At 46.1% G+C, this 19,149-nt stretch overlaps 1 protein-coding gene across 5 annotated transcripts in view; it reads right to left on the reverse strand.

The window, feature by feature from the left end:
• Nucleotides 1-16,967, reverse strand: part of MGA (MAX dimerization protein MGA) — a 59,191-nt gene extending 42,224 nt beyond the window's left edge. For 3 of the 5 annotated variants that reach the window (XM_058025562.1, XM_058025564.1, XM_058025563.1), the window contains exons 1-4: nucleotides 16,908-16,956; nucleotides 15,786-15,901; nucleotides 13,746-13,863; nucleotides 3,982-5,123 (exon numbers count right to left, since the gene is read on the reverse strand). In XM_058025562.1, the coding sequence (XP_057881545.1) occupies nucleotides 3,982-5,045 (1,064 nt within the window). In that variant the 5' untranslated portion in view covers nucleotides 5,046-5,123; nucleotides 13,746-13,863; nucleotides 15,786-15,901; nucleotides 16,908-16,956. Of the gene's footprint in view, nucleotides 1-3,981; nucleotides 5,124-9,675; nucleotides 9,763-13,745; nucleotides 13,864-15,785; nucleotides 15,902-16,907 lie in introns of those variants that run through there. The other 2 variants (XM_058025560.1, XM_058025561.1) reach the window with 2 other exon arrangements.
• Between the last annotated feature and the right edge of the window lie 2,182 nt (nucleotides 16,968-19,149).

Genomic DNA, 19,149 nt, shown 5'->3' on the forward strand with positions numbered 1-19,149 from the left:
ACAAGAATCTCAACACAGAGCTGGGAGTATTCCCTTTATGGAGAAACACTGCAGTATTAAAACAGGAAGCTGGCAGTCAAGTTACAAATGTATATATTTACATCTGAAACTCTAAGTGAAGCTACCTAGAAAATTTGATGCAACTCATAAGGACACTAAGTAACCATTATTAAGCTCAAAGCAAAAATACTACTCCTGAGAGAACAGCAGGAGCAGGAGACTGGAATACCAGTCCTGTTTTGTCTACTGTTTTCTCTGGACAATGAGTTTCCTATTAAAAATTTCCTAACTTTCATGTAATTAATAATGTGAAACGTAAGATTAAAAAGCCTTTCTGGGTCAGTGAGTTACTGTGAAAGAAATGAAAAGACAGACTACTCATAAATTACTGGCAGCTGAAAATCCTGGCACAATACTAAACTAAGAGGTTGATTCAGCAAAGCTCAACCACAATTAAAATTAATATTATTAAGACTCATCTGCTCTGCTAATTTAAAATTCTTGAAAATCAAGAGGCAAAAAACCCTAACAAACTTGCAGGCCAGGATTTCTATTTGATATCTGGAACTAAAAAGCCCTGCTGTAAAACTGAAACTTCTAGACCCAAATATTGTTTTATTCTGGATAATGCAACCATAAGCCAGTGGTGACAAGAGTGAGGTATGACCCATGCATGTATATGCATGAGAAGATAAAGCATTAGCACAAAATCCTGTTTTAAAATTCTGATGCAATAACCAACTTTGCAAAGAATAAAAATGTTGCTCTCCAAGCACTGAAGCAATTTCATCTGGCCTTAGTTTCTGAAGTTACATGCAACCTAAGTGTCACAGAAACTTCTCTTCCTCTAATTATGGGAAGATGAATCAAGGAAGTTTGTCCTCTCAAAATCTTCAATCTAAGATCAGGTAAAAATGTTGAAATAGTGTCTAAACTAGCTCTTTCTTTACCTGGTAGGGAACACTGCATATTCAAACCAACTTTCTTATAGTCCAAGTAATGTATTTGGCACCCTTGCAATATAACAAAAGCAGACAGACTGCCTTATTGGCTTTTTCCAGATTAAAATCCACTAAGCTGCTCATTTTTTGAAAAGTACTAAGATACTTTTTTTTTTTTGGTACATCATTTTAAATTACACTGGGAAGGAGTTGGAAAGGGAATCTGATTTCTTGTGCAATTAATCTAGCAAACTATGGCAGAGGTTTGAAGGATAACCACTTGCCTTTTTCCCCAAAAAAGAAGGGCAAGAAAGGAAAAACACTCAAACTATCAAGACTAAACACAAGACAACTAAATTAGATCAACAAGACTAATGGAGCATTAAAAATCCCACAGATTTTTTTATTTTTGAAGAAGAAAATTCAAAAGACCTTGGAAAAGAGAAGGAGTACATAAGCCTGTAAGACTTATGAATTAGTAAAGTTTGTTTGTCCCATGGCCTAAACATCTAAGTACATCCACAGTTAAGCACTTCTACTGAAGTATCCACAACCCAAACTTTTTTTTTTCCCTTTATAACACACCTAATTAAACTAAACATACTATCAGGCCACAGAAGCAGAAGGGAAAAACCCACATAGTACCTTGCAAAAGAAAACAGTCCTTAATTTCTGAAGTCCTCTAATAACTCAGGATTCAAATTACTCTTAGGTACATATGCAAGCTTTTACATAGTTCTATGATCAAAAAATGTCAGAAGAATTGAGTATGAGTGGGAAGTATCACCCTCAACAGCACTAGGAACTCCACTTCTTTTGAGGATTGTCTGAGAGGCAGCAGTTCCCAACTTGCTTCTCAAATCTAAGCTCAGCAGAAATCACTACCCTGCCTAAAAGCAAGACTGTTCCTATCAAGTACTACCTACTAAGAGTCTGCCTACAACAAAAACCCAAAACAAACAAAAAACCCACCAAACCCCCCCAAAAATACAACACAACAAAAACCCCCAAACAAATAAACAAAAAACCCACAACTTCCCAGCCTTGATTTGTAAATATTAATGTGTTTGGTTTGATTAAGAAAAATGTCACACACTCAGTGCTGTCCTTGGAAGCTGACATACTTCTAAACTCAATTATAGGGCATGAAAACACTGTGAACAGATCAGAATAAAACAGGAGCACAAATGTTCTGAAAACCTCCAGCCCTTATAAAGATAGTTTTGCCATTTTTTTGGATAAGGTCAATTTTCTCTTTCCAAGTAAAGAATTTGACTTTTTCACACAGATTACAAAAACACAACAAAAAGCTGGCCAATGCCTGAAAGTAGTTCTAGGACAGTGGTAACACTTATTCATCAATGACAGGTGCTTCCAAGCCAGAAAACAAACTTTGCAGTTTTCCAGACTGCACAGATTTTAGCATATTTCAGAGATCAGTTACCCTGGAGGCAAAACCAGAGAAGGAATCTAACGTGCTCTGGATCAAAAGAAATTAAATCTGTCAATGTGCATCACCTATTTTGAAGGAAGGTCCCTGAGTCCTTAAAACATCTTTTATTCCTTGGAATAAACAGTTCTCAACTAAATCTGCTTCAATGACCCTCTGCAGGCAAATGAATATCATCATGAAAGCAAAATAAAGCTGTCAATAATTATTTTCTGAGTGTTACTTCTAACATGCAAAATTATCTAAACTTTTCTCCATGCTCTTATGAATTAAAAAAAGCCCATCTTTTCTGTAATCTGTGTATTTTCAGATTTAAGTTGGGATAGAACAGCATTTTTTGAGAATAAAGTAAGTCTCTAAGATCTTTTTACTAACAGACTGACACATGAAAATACTGCAAAAGAAAGGTTTGGGCACTCTAAATCTCCAAACTCCTAAGAATTACTACAAATAAATTCAATAAAGTGTCAAAGTATGAATAACTTTGTAATTTGAAGTTTTTCAGTTACCCAAAGGGAAAAGAGATCCTTCTTGCAAGACAAAAAAAAAAACAGTGGAAACCTCTGTCCTCTCTAAAACACCCTGCAGTTGTGTAATACAGTTGTACAGCATTACAGCCTTTGTATAACTGCATCATAAATATAACTTTTCTCCAGGAAGAACTGACCTCTAATTTCACCATTAACATCATCCTGATATCCTGCAGTTAAATAATTTTCTTGTGTACTGGTCTACAAAGGTTGCTTCAGTCACTAAATCTTTGGCAGATTAAGCCTGTTATTAACAAACTGACATGAACCAACATGGCAGAAAAGAAACCCCAGTGTTTTTTAAAATAATTTCTTATCATTCAAAGTATCTCTACACGGACATTAACTATTCACTAAGTCTGCTCCATGCTATTGCTTGGATTTTCAAAACTAAGTAAAAGTGCAGTAAAATAATAGTTTTGCCAGGCTTGCTTTAGAAAAACCAAGTTGTTCTGAAGTACTTCCCTTACCTCAGAGCAAATATGAGGCAACTGACTACCAACAGGCAGGCTACCTCACACTCCTTTGTGGAATAAAAGAATTCACACCAAGCAGTGGTTATTGACAAAACAGTGGCTTGCTGCCAATTACAACTGCCTTGCAGCAATCCCTACACATATGCAACCTAAATACCCACACACCATTACTTTCATTGATGAAAACTGAAGCTATAGATAGACAGCATGTCAATGTGGTGAGCAACCCTAAAAGCAAAAGCAGTGTTTTAATGACTGCAATATGCTCTGTCTAAAACTCTGAAAAAATTAATTTAGCTTCCTAAAATGCTAAGAGGGTTAAGTGAAATCCCTCAATGCTTCTTAACAATGAGAACTAAAGCAACACAGAAAATAATACTGAACTCTTGCATTCCCCAGACACCTTAGAAAGTCAAGACTGATACTATGACTGAGGAAAGATAAGTTTTTAGTAATATTAACTGTTCTGCCATTTCAGGTCATGCAACCTTTAGCACCAAACCTCTACACTGAGCATCCTGTTATTTATTCACAAAACATCCCACTTAACCAGCAGTTGTACTGAAAATGCAGCGCTAACCCACCTTTCAGAGACTTCTTGTTTCAGCTTTGGCATAACACCTGAAGGCAGGTCACTGTCCAGGAGACCCAAGAAGTCTCCTTCAGCATTAAAGGACTCTTTGTCCAGCTCAGTGTCTGATGGATTTTGACTAATGAATGAAGAATCTAAACTTCTCTGATGCACATCTAATGCATCAACTTCAGCAGGGTGACCACAAATGCTAGGAGTGCTAAAAACAGCACCTCCTTCCAATTCTAAGTTGTTGTTCTGTTTCACATCACGCTGAGGCCGACTATTCAGCCCATCATCTCTGAAGCCTTTAGCGAAAGGATTGTAGTCTATTTTCAGCTGGGTAATCTGGATGTTCTGGTAGGCTGTAACTGCAAAGAACTCTGTCTGTGGGAAGGTAAATGTATGGACATCGGGGCCGTTAAGCTGAATGACTTCTGTGGCTTTGTTTGCAGGCACCAGGTGAAGTCGTGGCAGGTATCGGTGCATAGAATGCAGGATGATGTGACCCTCCTGGTCCAGGGTATTGTTGGTGAGTTTAAGTTTGTAGAAGGATACTGGCTGGTGCATCCAGAACTGGCCAGTGGAAGGGGATTCTGGATGAATAAACACTCGTCCTAGAACATGTGGTTCTGCCCTCCCACTGGGCTCCCACCAACGGCCGTTCCATTTGTATCGGTGGTTGTCCACGGGGGATATGTCCATGACCAGGATGTACTTCTGACTGGAATTCAGCCCCGTGATCCAGTACCGGCAGTACGGGAACATCCGCCTCCCCTGCTTGGTCAGGATCATCTCTGTGTTGCGATGGTAGAACTCATTCCACATGCTGTTGTTATCCAGGGTGACAGTGATGCCCCCTGACACACAGTCAGCTGGGAGGCAGGTCTTCACTCTGGGTTTGACTGGAATGGATACACTGCTGGCGAGAGCACAAGCATCACTGTTTGCTACTAGGATTCCTTGGTCAGCTTTTCCATTTCCCTGCTGTTGTTTCAAGATGACAAAGAAAGCAGGGGCTGCACCAGACACAGTCCCACCGTCCCGGCTGGCCAAGACAATCTGCTGTTTCTCCATGACGAGCACTTTCACAAGCTCTCAAACCAAATGCAAATTCTACAGAGTTCTGATAATCTTCTACGTGTGATCACCATTCTGGAAGAAACAGAAAACACTGTTAAAATTATTCCAATACAGTCTAAGAAAGTAATTAAGTAGCATAAGACATCCTTTTTGCAATAGCTCTCCACATTATAAACTTAAAAGATAAGCAGTACTATAAAACAGAGCACAAACAGGGTCCAACACATCAAGGCTGTATGTGTGTATACAATTCTGACCTGATAGACATGGGGGCTATGACACCTTTAAATTGCTTTTTCATACAGGGTTTGCCCCAACAGAACTCCTTGCTTTGCTTGGTATTTCTAAGCACTTTGTTCAGACACTCCCTCTAGTCTGCAGATCATTCACTTCACAACATTAGGCAGAACATGCAAAAGTTTTCAGAAGAGCAAATGACACATTTCTGACACAAAGATAAAGGTCTTGTCAGAAAGATAGAAAGAGTTCCCTGAGGTCTACAACTTGTCAAAAATGTAAAGGAGGAAAGAAAAAAGAAATGTTAAAAACATTTTCTCTAATTTCTTTATTGAAATTGTTGAAGTTTGTGTGTTTGGAACTTCTTTGCTTACACTCTCCAGCAATTTCTAACTGTCTGTCAAGGGCAGAGAGAGAAAGAAAGGACAAAATACTTCAAATGGATAAACTCTGGAAAAAACCACAAACTAACCCCAAAAGACCATGCAGCTAAGATTAAATGGATGAATGTGAAGCATTGGGCAGCCTTAGCTCCCTTTATCTTCTCAATTATGGAAATAATTTAAATCAAACAAGAAAACATTTGTACTGTAATGATTAGCATAATCACTATTTAGGGAACTACAGAAGTTACTTTTATCTGTATATACACAACTCCACTTCTGTGTGTCTACCTCCCAGGTTAAGAATTATGTCAACACTGTAACAAAAGATCATAAACTACTTCATTTTACAACTAGCCTGTATATTTTTCTATGTGAAAATTTAAAATATGCACTTCTGGTAACACAAAAATCCTATTTCCACATCCAGATGTTTGTATTTTGATCCTTATTGTATGAGGAACACAACACTGACAAAAAAAATGATTGACTCATCAAATATGTAGTTGGTAGGAGCTGGAGACCAGAGTTAATCACCACTGCTAGAAGCTGAGATGCACCCCAGAGTCCTGAGGGAACTGGCTGATGTGCCAAGCCACCTTCCTTATTAGTCAAGAAGTCATGGCAGTCAGGTGAAGTGCCAGGTGACTGGAAAAGGGAAATACTGCACCCATTTTTAAATTTTTTTACTTCTTAAGACAGAAGTATTCTGGGAACTACTGACCTGTCGACCTGTCTGTGGCTGGGAACATCGTGGAACAGATACTCCTAGAAGTGATGTTAAGGTCCATGGAGGACAAAGGTGACTTGCCAGCAGTTTCACCAAGAACAAGTCCTGCTTGACCAACCCAGTGGCCTTCTACAACAGTGACTGTGTTGGTGGACAGTGGAAGAGTTACTGATGTTGTCTATCTGGGCTTCCATAAAGCCTTTGAAAACGTCCCCCTCTCTAAACTGGAGAGAAATGGATCTGATGGGTGGTGTATTCCCTGGATAAGAAACTGGTACAATGGTCCCATCCAGAGGGTAATGATCAACAGCTCTGAGTCCCAGGGGACATTCACAACAAGTGGGTCCAGACTGGCAAGGTAAGCGAAGCTAACATGCCTGAATGTCAAAATGGACCTGGACAAGCTTGATAAGAGATTTGACAAGTCCAAGTGCAAGGTGATACACCTGACATGGGGCAAACCCCAGTATCAATCACAGGCTGGGGGATGGAGAAATGGACTAGTCCTGCTGAGAAGAACCACTTGCATAGTTGTATCCAAAGCAGCATGGCCAGCAGGGCAAGGGATGGGATTCTGCCCCGCTGCTCTGCTTTGCTGAGACCCCACCTGGAGGGCTGTATCCAGCTCTGGGGTCCCCAGCACAAGAAGGACACAGATCTTTTGGAGCAAATCTAGAGAAGGGGCACAAAGATGTTGAGAAGGACAGAACACCTCTCCTGTGAAGAAAGGCTGAGGGAGATGGGGCTGTTCAGCCTGGAAGAGGCTCTGGGGAGCCTCTTAATTGCAGCCTAGGTACCTAAAAGCGACCTACAGCAAATCTAGAGAGTGACCTTCACAAAGGCAGCGACGGAAAAAGGGGAAATGGCTTCAAAATGAAAGACAGAAATTTAGATTGGATATTAGAAATAAATTCTTTACTACAAGGGTGGTTAGGCACTGCAACAGGTTATCCAGAGAAACTTTGGATGCCTCAACACTGCAAGAGTTCAACACCAGGATGGAGATGGGGCTTTTAGCAACCTGGTCTAACAGAAGGTGTCCCTGTCCATGACAGGAAGGCTGGATCTAGGTGTCCCTTAAGGTCCCTTCCAACCAAAACTGTTCTATAATCCTATGGCTTGGAAAACAACCATATCTCTTTCAAGAGAATTAACTCTTAATTCATAAGTTTTAAGTGAACTGGATATTTAATAAGACATCTTTATTTTGTTAGGACTGGGTACTGAAGGAGGAAAAACCCCTCTGTGCTAACAAGCTGTCACATGCATGTGGCAAATGACCTCAAAGCTCAAGAGACAATTTATACCCTATTTATCATTCATATGATAAATGTTCTTAACAGGTAGGAAATATGACAGATCCATTTTTACCCCTTACACATCACACTTTAAAACCTAATGTAAAACTTAAATTGGAGGAAATAAACCAAAACTGTTCTGCACAGATTTTGATACCTGTGAATTTACAAGGTCTGGTTTTTCAGTTTAACTTTGCAGAGGAAATCCTTCCTCACAAACATACCCAAACCACCTACCCACTGAGGACTCCTAAACAGAGTCCAGGATACAAAAAGAGTTCAAGTATATTGCTCTGCTTTTTCAGTAGATTACACCTCAAGTCCCAGCAATGAAAAAGGTTATCCCCAAGACACAAGCACTTTCATATTCACCTGTAAGAATGGAATAGAAATAAATCTTAGATACACAGAGTGGTGAAAAAGGAACCACATAAGTTTTACATGATTTTCCACCAGCTTACTTTGCACATACACATATAACACATTTATATGTACAGTAAACATACAGTTGGAAAGTGAGATCACACTAATGCTGTGCTGTATGCACCAAAACTGCATTTGCTCACAAAGGAAACACACCATCAAAGTGGTTTCAGATCTGGTTTAACGTATGCAGGATGTCTGTAGCTTTACATTTACTTGAATCCTTTAAATTTATTAGACTAAATTATCTTACTAAAGACATACCAGAAAAAAAATTACAAAAAAAAGCTCAATAACCATGCATTCAGCAGAAATTCTATGCATATGAAGACCTACAGAGTAATAGTTTCTGTTCTCCAACGCTCAAAGTTCTTATGTTGTACTGCAGTAGCTATTTCTACCACAAGCACCACGCACAGTCAGTCTAAAACGTGCGTGGTTAAAATGTGATTATGGGCAATTAGAGTAATCAAAATCTACGTTATTTCAGCGCTAGCACAGTCTCTTACCAGAAAACAATTTAATATATTTTATTACATTGGTGACACACAGGAGCCTGTTTTATTATAGCACATAGACTCTAATGCAATATTTCAGGGGAAACACGTGTATTTGTGGAAGCTGACGTTCTGAACAGCGTCAGAGATTTCCCCTCTCTACACAGAGCCCTTGTAATTGAGAAGCAGCGTCCACGCAGGGCGCAGCGGCCAAAACCACTCACAAGTCGCACTAAGACCCGCCAAAAGCAGGATGACAATCAGATGCAAAGCGTCCTTCTCACGTAAACAAACCAACCCAATTCCCCACGCGCCGACCGGGACGCGGCTCCGCGCACGGCGCTCCGGGGCGGGCGGGCCCGGGAAGCGCCGAGGGAAGGGGAGCGCCGGCGGCGCGCGAGCCCCGGGGCTGCCCCGCCCGCCCCCACCCGCCGCGCGCTGCCGCCGAGACCCCACGGCGCGCGCCCAACGGCAGCGGACACCCCACGCGCCGCGCAGCCGTTTAACACCAACCGACCGAGCGGGCAGCAGGAGGGGCCGCCCCGGGAACGGCGGCGATAGACGGGGGCCCCGCCCCGGGCAGGTGGCGTCACGGCTGCGGGCCGAGCGCAGCACCTGTCGCTTTGAACGCCCTCCTCCCCCGCCCGACCCCGCTGCCCTCCCCGGCCGCGCCGAACGGACCCCAGCCAGAAGCCTCGGGACGGGGAGCGGCAGCCGCCCAGGAGCAGCGGGGGCCAGAACGAGCGCCCGCGCCAGCTGGCTGAGGGCAGCGGAACGAGCGCACGTGGGAAAACCGCGCCGCTCTTTGCCGGGACCCGGCGCGGCTCTGCCCGGCGGGGCGCGCGCCACCGGCGCTCCCGAGGCGGTCCGCGCGCAGCGGCGCCTCGCGTGGCCGCCGGGGCGCGGCCGACGGGCCCGGGCCCGGCCGCCTCGTGCCCGCGCCTGGTGTCAATTTTCGCAGTTCGGGCGGCGGGCGGCGGGCGCGCTCAGAGGCGCGCGGGGTTCGCGCGCGACGCGGCCGCTGCTCCCGGCGCGGCCCCGCTCCCCGGTCGTTACCGTGCGCGAAGCGCGCGCGGCCTCCCGCTTCCTTTCTCACGCGGACCGTGTGTCCGCCAGCTGGGGACAACGTGCGTGCGCACCGTGCTGACGTCATGGCGCCGCAGCGCGCGCATGCGCACGGCAGGCCGGCATCCCCCTCCCTCCCGCCTGCCCGTCACGTGCCCGCGCCGAGCGCAGGGCCCGGTGCCCGGCCCGGCCCGGCCCGCGCAGCGCCGCGCGCGCGGGGAAGCTTCTCGAACGGGCGCGCTCGCGCATCGCTCGCGCACCGGCGGCCGTCGAAAGCCCCGGGGCTCCGGTCGCGCGGCTCCGCCTCCCTCCGCGTCGGGAGTGCGCGCGAGGCCCGCGGCGCACGGCGCCCCCCGGCGGGCCGAGCGGGGCGGCGCCGCCCCGCCGTCCCCGTGCCCAGGGCAGCGGCCGCCTCCTCCGGGAAAGGAGCACCGCTCCCTGCGCCGGCAACGCGCCTCTCCACACTTGGCAGCGCTGCCGCCGGCAGGAACCGGCCACCTCCCGCGGAAACCCTCAGCTGAGCAAGCAACGCAGTCAGCGCTATTTCCATCGTCCGGGCAAGTTCTCGCTGACCGGCCAAAGCGCGGCTCAGACTCTGACCACGGCAGACCGGTCACACCGCGGCCCCGAGCCGGGCCCTGGGCGGTGTTACCGAGGCGCTGACAAACGGAGAGCCCGGGCTCGGCCCAGCCCAGGCACGGCCTCGACAGAGCTCCCCGCCTGCACAGCACGGCGCCGCGCAGCTGCCGCCCCATGCCCAGCCTGGCAGGCCTTCACAAACACCAAGGGAATTAATTACATGTTATAAACCAGGCACTTCTGACAATAAGCCCACTAAAACACAATTCTGAACGTTAAGGGAATTCACAGCAAAATGCATCATGGCTGCGGGCAAAAACACCTCCATGAAGCCTTCCATCCCATCCCTTTTTCCATTAAGGTTATTTATTTTACAACACTGTCTACTAAGAAACGACAGAGACTTACACATGGTGCTAGAAGGCAAAGACATCAGGGTGACACCAAGGTCCAGGCTCACCCATACTCCCAAATTTTGCACTGACCATTGCCCACCACAAACTATAACTTTGTCAGGACTGCTCCTCATTCTGTCACCCTCAATCTTGTCTTATTTGAAAATGGGCAGAAGAACAGTAACATTACAAAAGGTCAGCACCCTTTGGAAATTTCTTGGCAGCGTATGTTTATGCTATAGAAAATTATCTCAGAAGCACAGAACTAAAGAAAATAGATTTTTAAGAAACTTGACAAACATGCATCAAAACATTAATACAGGTGGGTGTGTATGGAGGCCCAGAGGAATGCCACCAGCTCTCTACATGGATGCACACCTCTGTCTCTAATGTGCAGGTTGTTGGCACCATGTAAGCAGGGCAGTCTCAGCCACCTGAGAGACAGCCAGCACTGGGAACAGCACTGTGGCCTGGAGCTGCTGTGTCCACAGGCCAGCAACCAGGGAAACTGGGATTCAGGAACCAACAGTGTCTAAACTCTGCTGCTGAAGGGTGCCTACCATACATATAAATATATATACACACACATATATATATGCATGTATGTGTATGACCTCCTCCTGCTTAGGGAAGGGAGCAGGATATGGCTGTGTCTGCTGTGCTCCTGTATGTGTATGTCTGCCTGATTAGTGTGGCCAGCCATGTTTACATGTAAATGTCATGTGTGCAGGTGTTCTATGGGCTTGTAGCTACCAGCAATATATTTTCAGCCTTATTACTCGTCATATTTGGGGCATGAAGCTGCAACAGCCTCAAGGTGTTGGATCCAGCATAGTATTTTTCCTGTAACAAATCCAGTCAGAAATAATTACACCAATTTCAGGGATAGCATTTTATACCTACAGTCATCACATATTCTTTGGAGCAGTCATTGAGTTTTAGGGCCACAGGATAGAGATGCTATTTTGTATTAACCAGTTTGCTTCTGAACAATGACAATACAGAAATAAATGGGTTTTTTTTTTCAGCAAGAGAGTAATTTGTACAACTGAGAACAGACACAGAACTCAAGAGCAGACAGTACCCCATGTTCATGGCCCAAAAGCCACATGTTCCAGTCATGATAAAAGAAACAAACAGAGACTGTTGACATTGCCAGAGATTTTGCTACAGTTTTACCTAAGGCAGGTAGAAATGCTTGCCTGCACCAAAACTGAACCCCTGGTTTATCAAGAGAACAGAATCATCAGTAAAAGTCACAGCAATACTACAGACTTCCACCAGCTTAAGTAACCCAGTTCTAAGCAGCTTAAAGCTGACAAGAAACAGCAGTGCTGCACTGGAGAACAACATCTTGTTTAGATCACTGTGAACACCAGTTTTAAGGACTTGTTTGTGATAAACATGAATTGGCAGCACAGCATTGAACTGGCTTGCACCTACTGAATCCCTGATCAGAGGGAGTTACAACCATCCCATTACTGGCTAGTATAAGGTATTTGAAATCTTTAAATTCGCTACCAAGACGTACACTCTTCCCCCAAATGCTTCTTGCAGACACATTCCCTTGAAGGTATGAACTAAAGTCTTTACAAGCTGCATTTCAGCACCCAGTAAATCACACTCCCGTTTTCAGTAACACCCACATGGTGCTATAAAGCACCCATTCAAGCCTACCTGCTACAAGTAATAAAAAACTGTAAGTGCTGGAGCTGCAGCAACAAACTGTTCTTCAGCCATTCTTACATTTAACCCGTGGTAAAGATTCAGTAACAAAGTCCCAGGCTTCACTACAGATGTATAAGTGGGAGAACAACGTACGGTATATACACATGTAACTATATATAGGCAAAACTTAACAGCTGTCAACTTGTGAAAAACACTCAAGAGGTGTTGATTTCATTTTTTGTTAGCAATCCCCTGAATACAAAGTAGATACATGACAGGACTTTTCTGTCACACAGCACAGAATGACACTACTACAGGAGCATAAAGGAGGCTTTCAGCTCTTAAATTCACTTGCTAAAAACAAGCACTAGCTGAAACTACACTCACAACCTGGAAACAACAGCTATCAAAACCAGCTGTGCCAGTGTAACACACTCACAGCAGCAGTCAGCAGTTTATTACAGCAGTCTAAAGTTTACCACTAACAACAACCAGACAGCCCTGACTGGGCTCAAAAATCCCACGTTTTGGACATTAAAAACAAAAGGCAAAAACCAACAAACCAAAATGCACAAGCATTTAAAGAGTTGAAAACGTAGTGATGTTACAACCAGAAGTATTGAGCAATGTGCGCAGTAGAAGAGTTAAAATACAAAAACCATTCTTTCTTTAGATAATGTTTTGCCACTTTGGAGAATGATTAACAGTAGCAACCCAAAGGAAATTCTGTTAATCCAACATAAACTCTAGATTAAACTGCATGTAGAACGTTATCTAGTCCCATTTTCTATGCCATAACCAGCCCCACTGGCCTCTAACTCCTCCTTCAGTAGCAGTCTCCCAGAGCTTAATGTTAGCTGTACACAGATGTCTCTAATAATTAGCAGCATCTATGTCAGCTCCAGACCTCTGTCCTTAAGCAGCAGAACCAGGCCAAATTTGCTTTGGGAAAAGTTTACCTAATGTTATTTTTGATAGGAAACTAGCTTAAATTCTTTTCTTAGCTTTAGTGAAGAAATATAGTTCAGTGCCAAGATGATAAAAGATGAAAGTGGTGTCAGAATCTAGACCAAAAGTGAGATTAAGAAAAGAAAATATTGAAAGAAATCAACCGTTGCAGGAAAAAATGTTTTTCAGATATTTATAGAACATTTTTTGGTTTCTTGCTGATGCAAACACACAGAAACACATGCTACAGCTGCAGCCAGCAAGCACTTATGCCCACAAAAAGTCTGACACAGCTCAGGCAATGCCAGCTTTCAGCCCAGAGTCTTGCTTTATACTAAAACCAAATTCACATCACAGTCAGAGGCCTGACTAATGCAGGATGAATAGGTGGTAGTTCAGAAAGTGTTTAATCAACTGAGAGCTACACACCTGCAAGAGCAGCAGCTGCTTTTGCAGAAACAAGGCACATACCTGGGAGGGTGGAGGAAAGAGAGAAACTCCTGCTTCCCCTCTCCAGCAGCCATACCATGCCATGGAGTCCAATCTTCCAGCTCCCCATGAAGTCAGTAGTTTGACACGAGCATTAATCCTGCAACATACAATGTATTTTATATTTCTCAAGAGTTACCAGAACTTTCGGGAAACACTTCCCCAACACTGAAGATTGCAAAATGGAAATGCACCCAACTGGATGTGGCACTCAGTGCCATGGTCTAGCTGACAGGTGGTCAAAGGTTGGATTCCTTTGATTTAGAGGTCTTTTCCAACACAAATGATTCTGTGATTTCTCTTAAGAATGAACCACTGGTGAGAGGCCAGGGAAAAAAGGCAAAGTTAACTAATAATAAATGCTCTTTTTTATCTGTATAAAACATGTTATATTTAGGTTAACGTATTTTACATTATTTTACTTCCCATATTTCATCAGTCAGTGATATGCCCATTACTCATACATTCAATGAATGCTGCACTTCTTAACATGCTATTATTTCAACTACCAAAAATCACAAAATAAAACAATAAAGCAATGCTTTGCTTTTTGCCATGCAACACTGGCAGAAACTAGACATAATCAGCAGGAATAGCACCATTTTGATGAATTTCAATCCCTTTATGGCCATCATGAGGAACATTTATCACATATATGTATCTTCAGCTGGGGATCTTGTCCACATCATAGAAGGGAAAAAAAATGAGGCAAAGGGACCTGAGATCAGGACTATCCTACTCATTCAGCTACTTTATAGCAATACTCATTGCTACAGAGCCACTAATGGCTCAGCAAGTTACAACTGCCAAGGAACCTGTATTCCCCTTTCAAGTAAGGGTGAAAAAGAAAGTGACACTAATTGAAGTCCAGACTGTTGGCAATGTGTTCCAGGTTTATATCCAGCTTCATTACTGTTTATTGACTTACCTGTGGTAAGGCAAACCACAACAAATTAACAGAAAGCACTGTATGAGAGTTAGCAAAACAGCACAATCACAGCATCACAAGTATCACACAGGGTCACAGTCTTGTAATTCTCCAAACTGGCTTTTCCTGAAGATTGTGATTGGAACAAAGAATGCATTTTTGTTGTAGAGTGGGAACTAGAGAAAACCTTTCATTTTCTCTCTTTTACGCTGTTCACATTTCTTTAATGCCTTTCTGCTTTGGGCTTGATTTTAAATAAATTTAAAAGAGCTTTCTTCTTATGACATACCTTCATCATCCTTCTCATACACATCATTCTCACTGCATTCTTCCTTATCCAGTTCAGTAAAGGATTCATCCCAGGTACTAAAACTAGCCAAAATCCAACAGTGAAAGCACATTTCATCTTTGTGTGGAAAGAGAAGAGCAACTCCACCATCAAAACTTGATTCTTTGTTCTAAGGTAACCCAGTCTTAAGAAAGATTAACAAAAACCAATCCAATACAGCACAACACATCTTAGTTATGGAAGAATAAGACAAGGGGAAAGCCCAGCTGGTGCTGCAGCTAATGACACTGATCCCTATGCACATGCCATGGCAGAGTGTATTTTGTAGATCCACTGCTGTCTGTGAAACAGCAGACAACAGCCTCCTCATAGAGAAGAGCTCTTTCTCACTCCACTAGCCAGAGACCTATTTCATCGTGTTTGTAAGGAAAATGTTTTGGACTTCCCATTTCTTAAGAAACCAGTTTTAAAAACAACCACAAACTTAATAAACCATCAAGTGGATTTGTGTATAACTGAAGAAGTGGCCTACAGTCAAAGAGAAAGAATTTAAGGATTTCCTTGTTTTTCTTTTTTTTTCTTTTCTGGAAGGTAACCAAGTTTATTCACAAGTGGTTTCCTCCAGTTGCATGTTTTCCCCCATGGCAGGCACAACGATGTCTGCACCAATACTGAGCCAGCAATGGGTGAGGTTAACAATCATCTGCTGTTAGATGAAATACAGAAGTGAATGAATGCTGCCCATCTCCACCAAACCTAAGAAATATGGGGTTCTTCCTACAAAAAGATGCACAAAAATGCTCACCTACGGGAACACTTTTCAAGCAGAATCAATTTCCCTTTCCAGTTCTCAGTACAGATTCACAAGGCACTGTGCCCGAGGGCACTCAAAGGGTGCTGCAGCTGCATCGGGCAGAACACCTGCAAGCGACAAGACCAAAGCTTCAGCCCGCCCCTCTTCTTTAAAGTCCTCTCGGTTTTCAGTCTACAGCAACGTCAAATCTTCGGGGCTCTAGCCCATTCCATCAAGCGCGACTACAGACGGCCCATGCCCTCACACAGTTCACGTAGGGAGAAAGGCAGCGTGACTGTTGTGCAAGATCTGACATCTTAATGAGTCAGGCAAGATGCTCCAACCACATACTGGGAAACCACTCATCTCCCCGGGCTGCTGAAACAGCCGCTACTCCTCGTGCCTGCCTACTCCTGGCTGAGCTCGCCTTCGCGCTTCGACTGCCTTCCAACCTCCTCACTCAGCGCGAGCAGTCCCGAGCAGGTCAGGTCGGTACCGGGGCCGCCAGCGGTGCCTGCCCCGAGCGCCCCCGCGGCGTGCCGGGGCGCACGCGCGCCGCCTGCGGGCCGCCCCGCCCCCGGCCGAGGGGCCCCGCTCCGGCCCCGCCCAGCCCGCCGGCCGCTGGCACCCAGGGGGCACCGGTGCCGCCTCCCGGGAAAGGCTCTCCAGTAACCCAGCCCTGTCTTATAGATGGCGCTGGACACGCCCCCAGCGGGGACCGGTCCCTGGGGGCGCGATGGCTTAGGGAGCAGCGGCAGCTGCCCAGGGCCGGGCCTCACCCGACCCGACCATTCCCGGCTGGAGCGCCCGGATGCCGCTCGGTCCCTTTGAACAACCTCCCCGGTCAGGTGACCGCCGGCCGCTACCCACCGCCCGCCCCCCCGGGTCCCGCCCGCTCGCACCCCTGGACAGAGCGGCGCGGGGGCGCGCGAGGGGAGCGAGCGGCCGCCGGTCCCGTCCCCGTCCCGCGCGCGACCCCCTCGCCTCAAACGCGAGCGCGGCGGCAGCGCGCGGGCAGGCGGCGCGCGCGCGCGTGATTGGGCGGCCGCCGCGCTCACGTGACACGCGCACGCCTCGCGCCACCTCGAGCGAAAAACTTCCAAGGAGAGGGAGGGGGGGGCGGGCGGCTCTTACCTGGCACCGCGCGCCGCCCGGCAACGCCCCGGCCCACGCGGCCCTCGCCCGCCACGCGCGACCTCCTGCCGTCCTCATCAGCCGCCGCCATCCATCACGTGCGCTGCGCACGTTCCCTGCCCCTTCCCCTGGCTTCTCTCCCGCCCCGCGAGGCCGGTGCCGGAGCGCGGCCGTGCGGGAGGAGCGCCGGGGGCACCGGGGACCGGCGGCGGCCGCGCGGACCAGCTGCCTCGCGACGCCCCGCCAGCGGCGCGCCGCCGATTGGCCGGAGCCGCCCGCCGACGCGCTTCCGCTCCCAGAGTGCCGCCGGCCACGCCCTTCCCGCCCCTCCCCCGGCCGTGCGCGAGGGAGAACACGCCGCTCGCGCGTGGGGCCGCGCGGCAGCGCCTCCCGTGGCCGCGGCGCTCGCGCGCCCTTCCCGAGGGACAGCCGCGCCCCGAGCGGCTCCCGCGGGCGCGCCGGGCCCGGCCCCGCCGCCGCGCGCCTGCCGCGACACCGCCCTGCCGCGACACCGCCCTGCCGCGACACCGCCCGCGGCTCCTCGTCTTTCCTCCGCCTGCCGCGTTTGTGAATCACGGACGGGCGGCTCGTGCGCTGCGGGGTGCGATGTTCCGGCGGTAGTTGGAGCTGCGGGCGAACGCCGACGGAGCGCGGCTGGAGTTCACAAGGATTTCCCACGCTGCGGGCGCTGCTGCCGCTGGCACAAGGCTCTCGGACCCGGAGACCGGAGTGTTTGTGCAGCGCCCACGGAACTGCACTCACACCGATCCCCCGGTTACCGGGAGCTACGTGTGCGCCCAAAGAGTTAAATAAAAGCCCGTCGGCAAAGGGACGTATTCACTAATACCTCTGAATATAACAGCCCTGCGTGGTGTAGGCGAAAGGAGATTCTGGACACTCTTATCCAGAAAATCTATATTTGGTATACAATGAAATAATGGAACAAATGTTGATTGAAAAAAAAATAATACGTAAACCCCCATGAGCTCTGAGCAACATGGATGTGTGCAGGTTGGCGGAATTGTGTGGCAACTGTAGCTGCATCAATGAGGAAGGTCAGGCCTCCCGTGCAGTCTTGAACAATAATTTCCAGTTGACTAAGGTAAAGGCAGATCACATGTAATGGAAACTAATTTAAAACTTAAACAAAAGCTGGTGGCAAACAGCACCATATGTAGCCCTGGGCTGAAGTTTCTGTTTTGGAGGTCTTGGCCTCAATAGGTGCTCAGTCATTGCAGCCATCTGCATTCCCCCAGGCCTTGTGACATTACTGCGAATGTGTGACAATATAGCTGGGGAGTCCATGAGGGAGGTAAAAAGGGAAGTGTCTCATTAGACAAAGATTCATATTTCTGCAAAACTGAACTTCGTGTTGAATAGATACTGAATTGAGCGGTTGGTTCTCAGATCTCTGAGAAGATCAAAGATATCTTCCCTCACGTCTTACATCATATTTGAGGAATCTGTATACAAAGGTTACAGATATATTAACTGGTACATAAACTTGCTTTGGGCTTTTACAACCTTACAGCTGAAGTTCAGAAGGGTTTGGATGTCAATGGAGAAAGCACTGGTGAGCTTAGGACCTGTCTTTTTGGAAATTTCATAGATTTCTTGAAATTTCTGCTGCTATAAGGGATGAAGTGCCCCATTCCCAGCTGCAGGATCTGTTTTACTTAATAGGCCACACAGAGGAAACGTCACCCAAATAAAATTTACTGTTTGACATTAACTGTAACGATGTTGCAAACATATAAAAGGATAAAGAAGTCATGCCAAGGCAATCAAAGATATTGGAGTTGGAAAAATAAAAGATAACCCATGGAAGGGAAGTACGTCTTTGATAATCTCTCAGGGGAAAAAGACATTATGACTAGAGTGGTTTCGAAGGAAACCTGATGGTCTTTGTGAATATCACAGAAATGAGCCAAGCGCATGTTACAGCTAAAAGAATAAAAAAGAAAAAGTGTTGGTTTGGTCTCGAAGTGCAAAAAATATCCTTTATTGGAAAGAGATAGATCTCATGACTGCTGTGTTGAAAAAGTTCCTATCCAAGTTATATTGGGAAATCTTAACTTTAAAAATGTACACATTATTTGAAGCTGAGATGCCCAAATTACAAGTGAAGTTTTGCAGACAAAAACCTTCTGTTTGTTGGCTTTTGTTTGTTTGTTTGGTTGGTTTTTTTTGGTGTTTTTTTTTTTTTTTTTTGAAAGATAAGTATTGGGAAACTAAAGTTCAT

Source organism: Melospiza georgiana, chromosome 6 (assembly GCF_028018845.1).
Source record: "Melospiza georgiana isolate bMelGeo1 chromosome 6, bMelGeo1.pri, whole genome shotgun sequence".
NCBI lineage: Eukaryota > Metazoa > Chordata > Aves > Passeriformes > Passerellidae > Melospiza > Melospiza georgiana.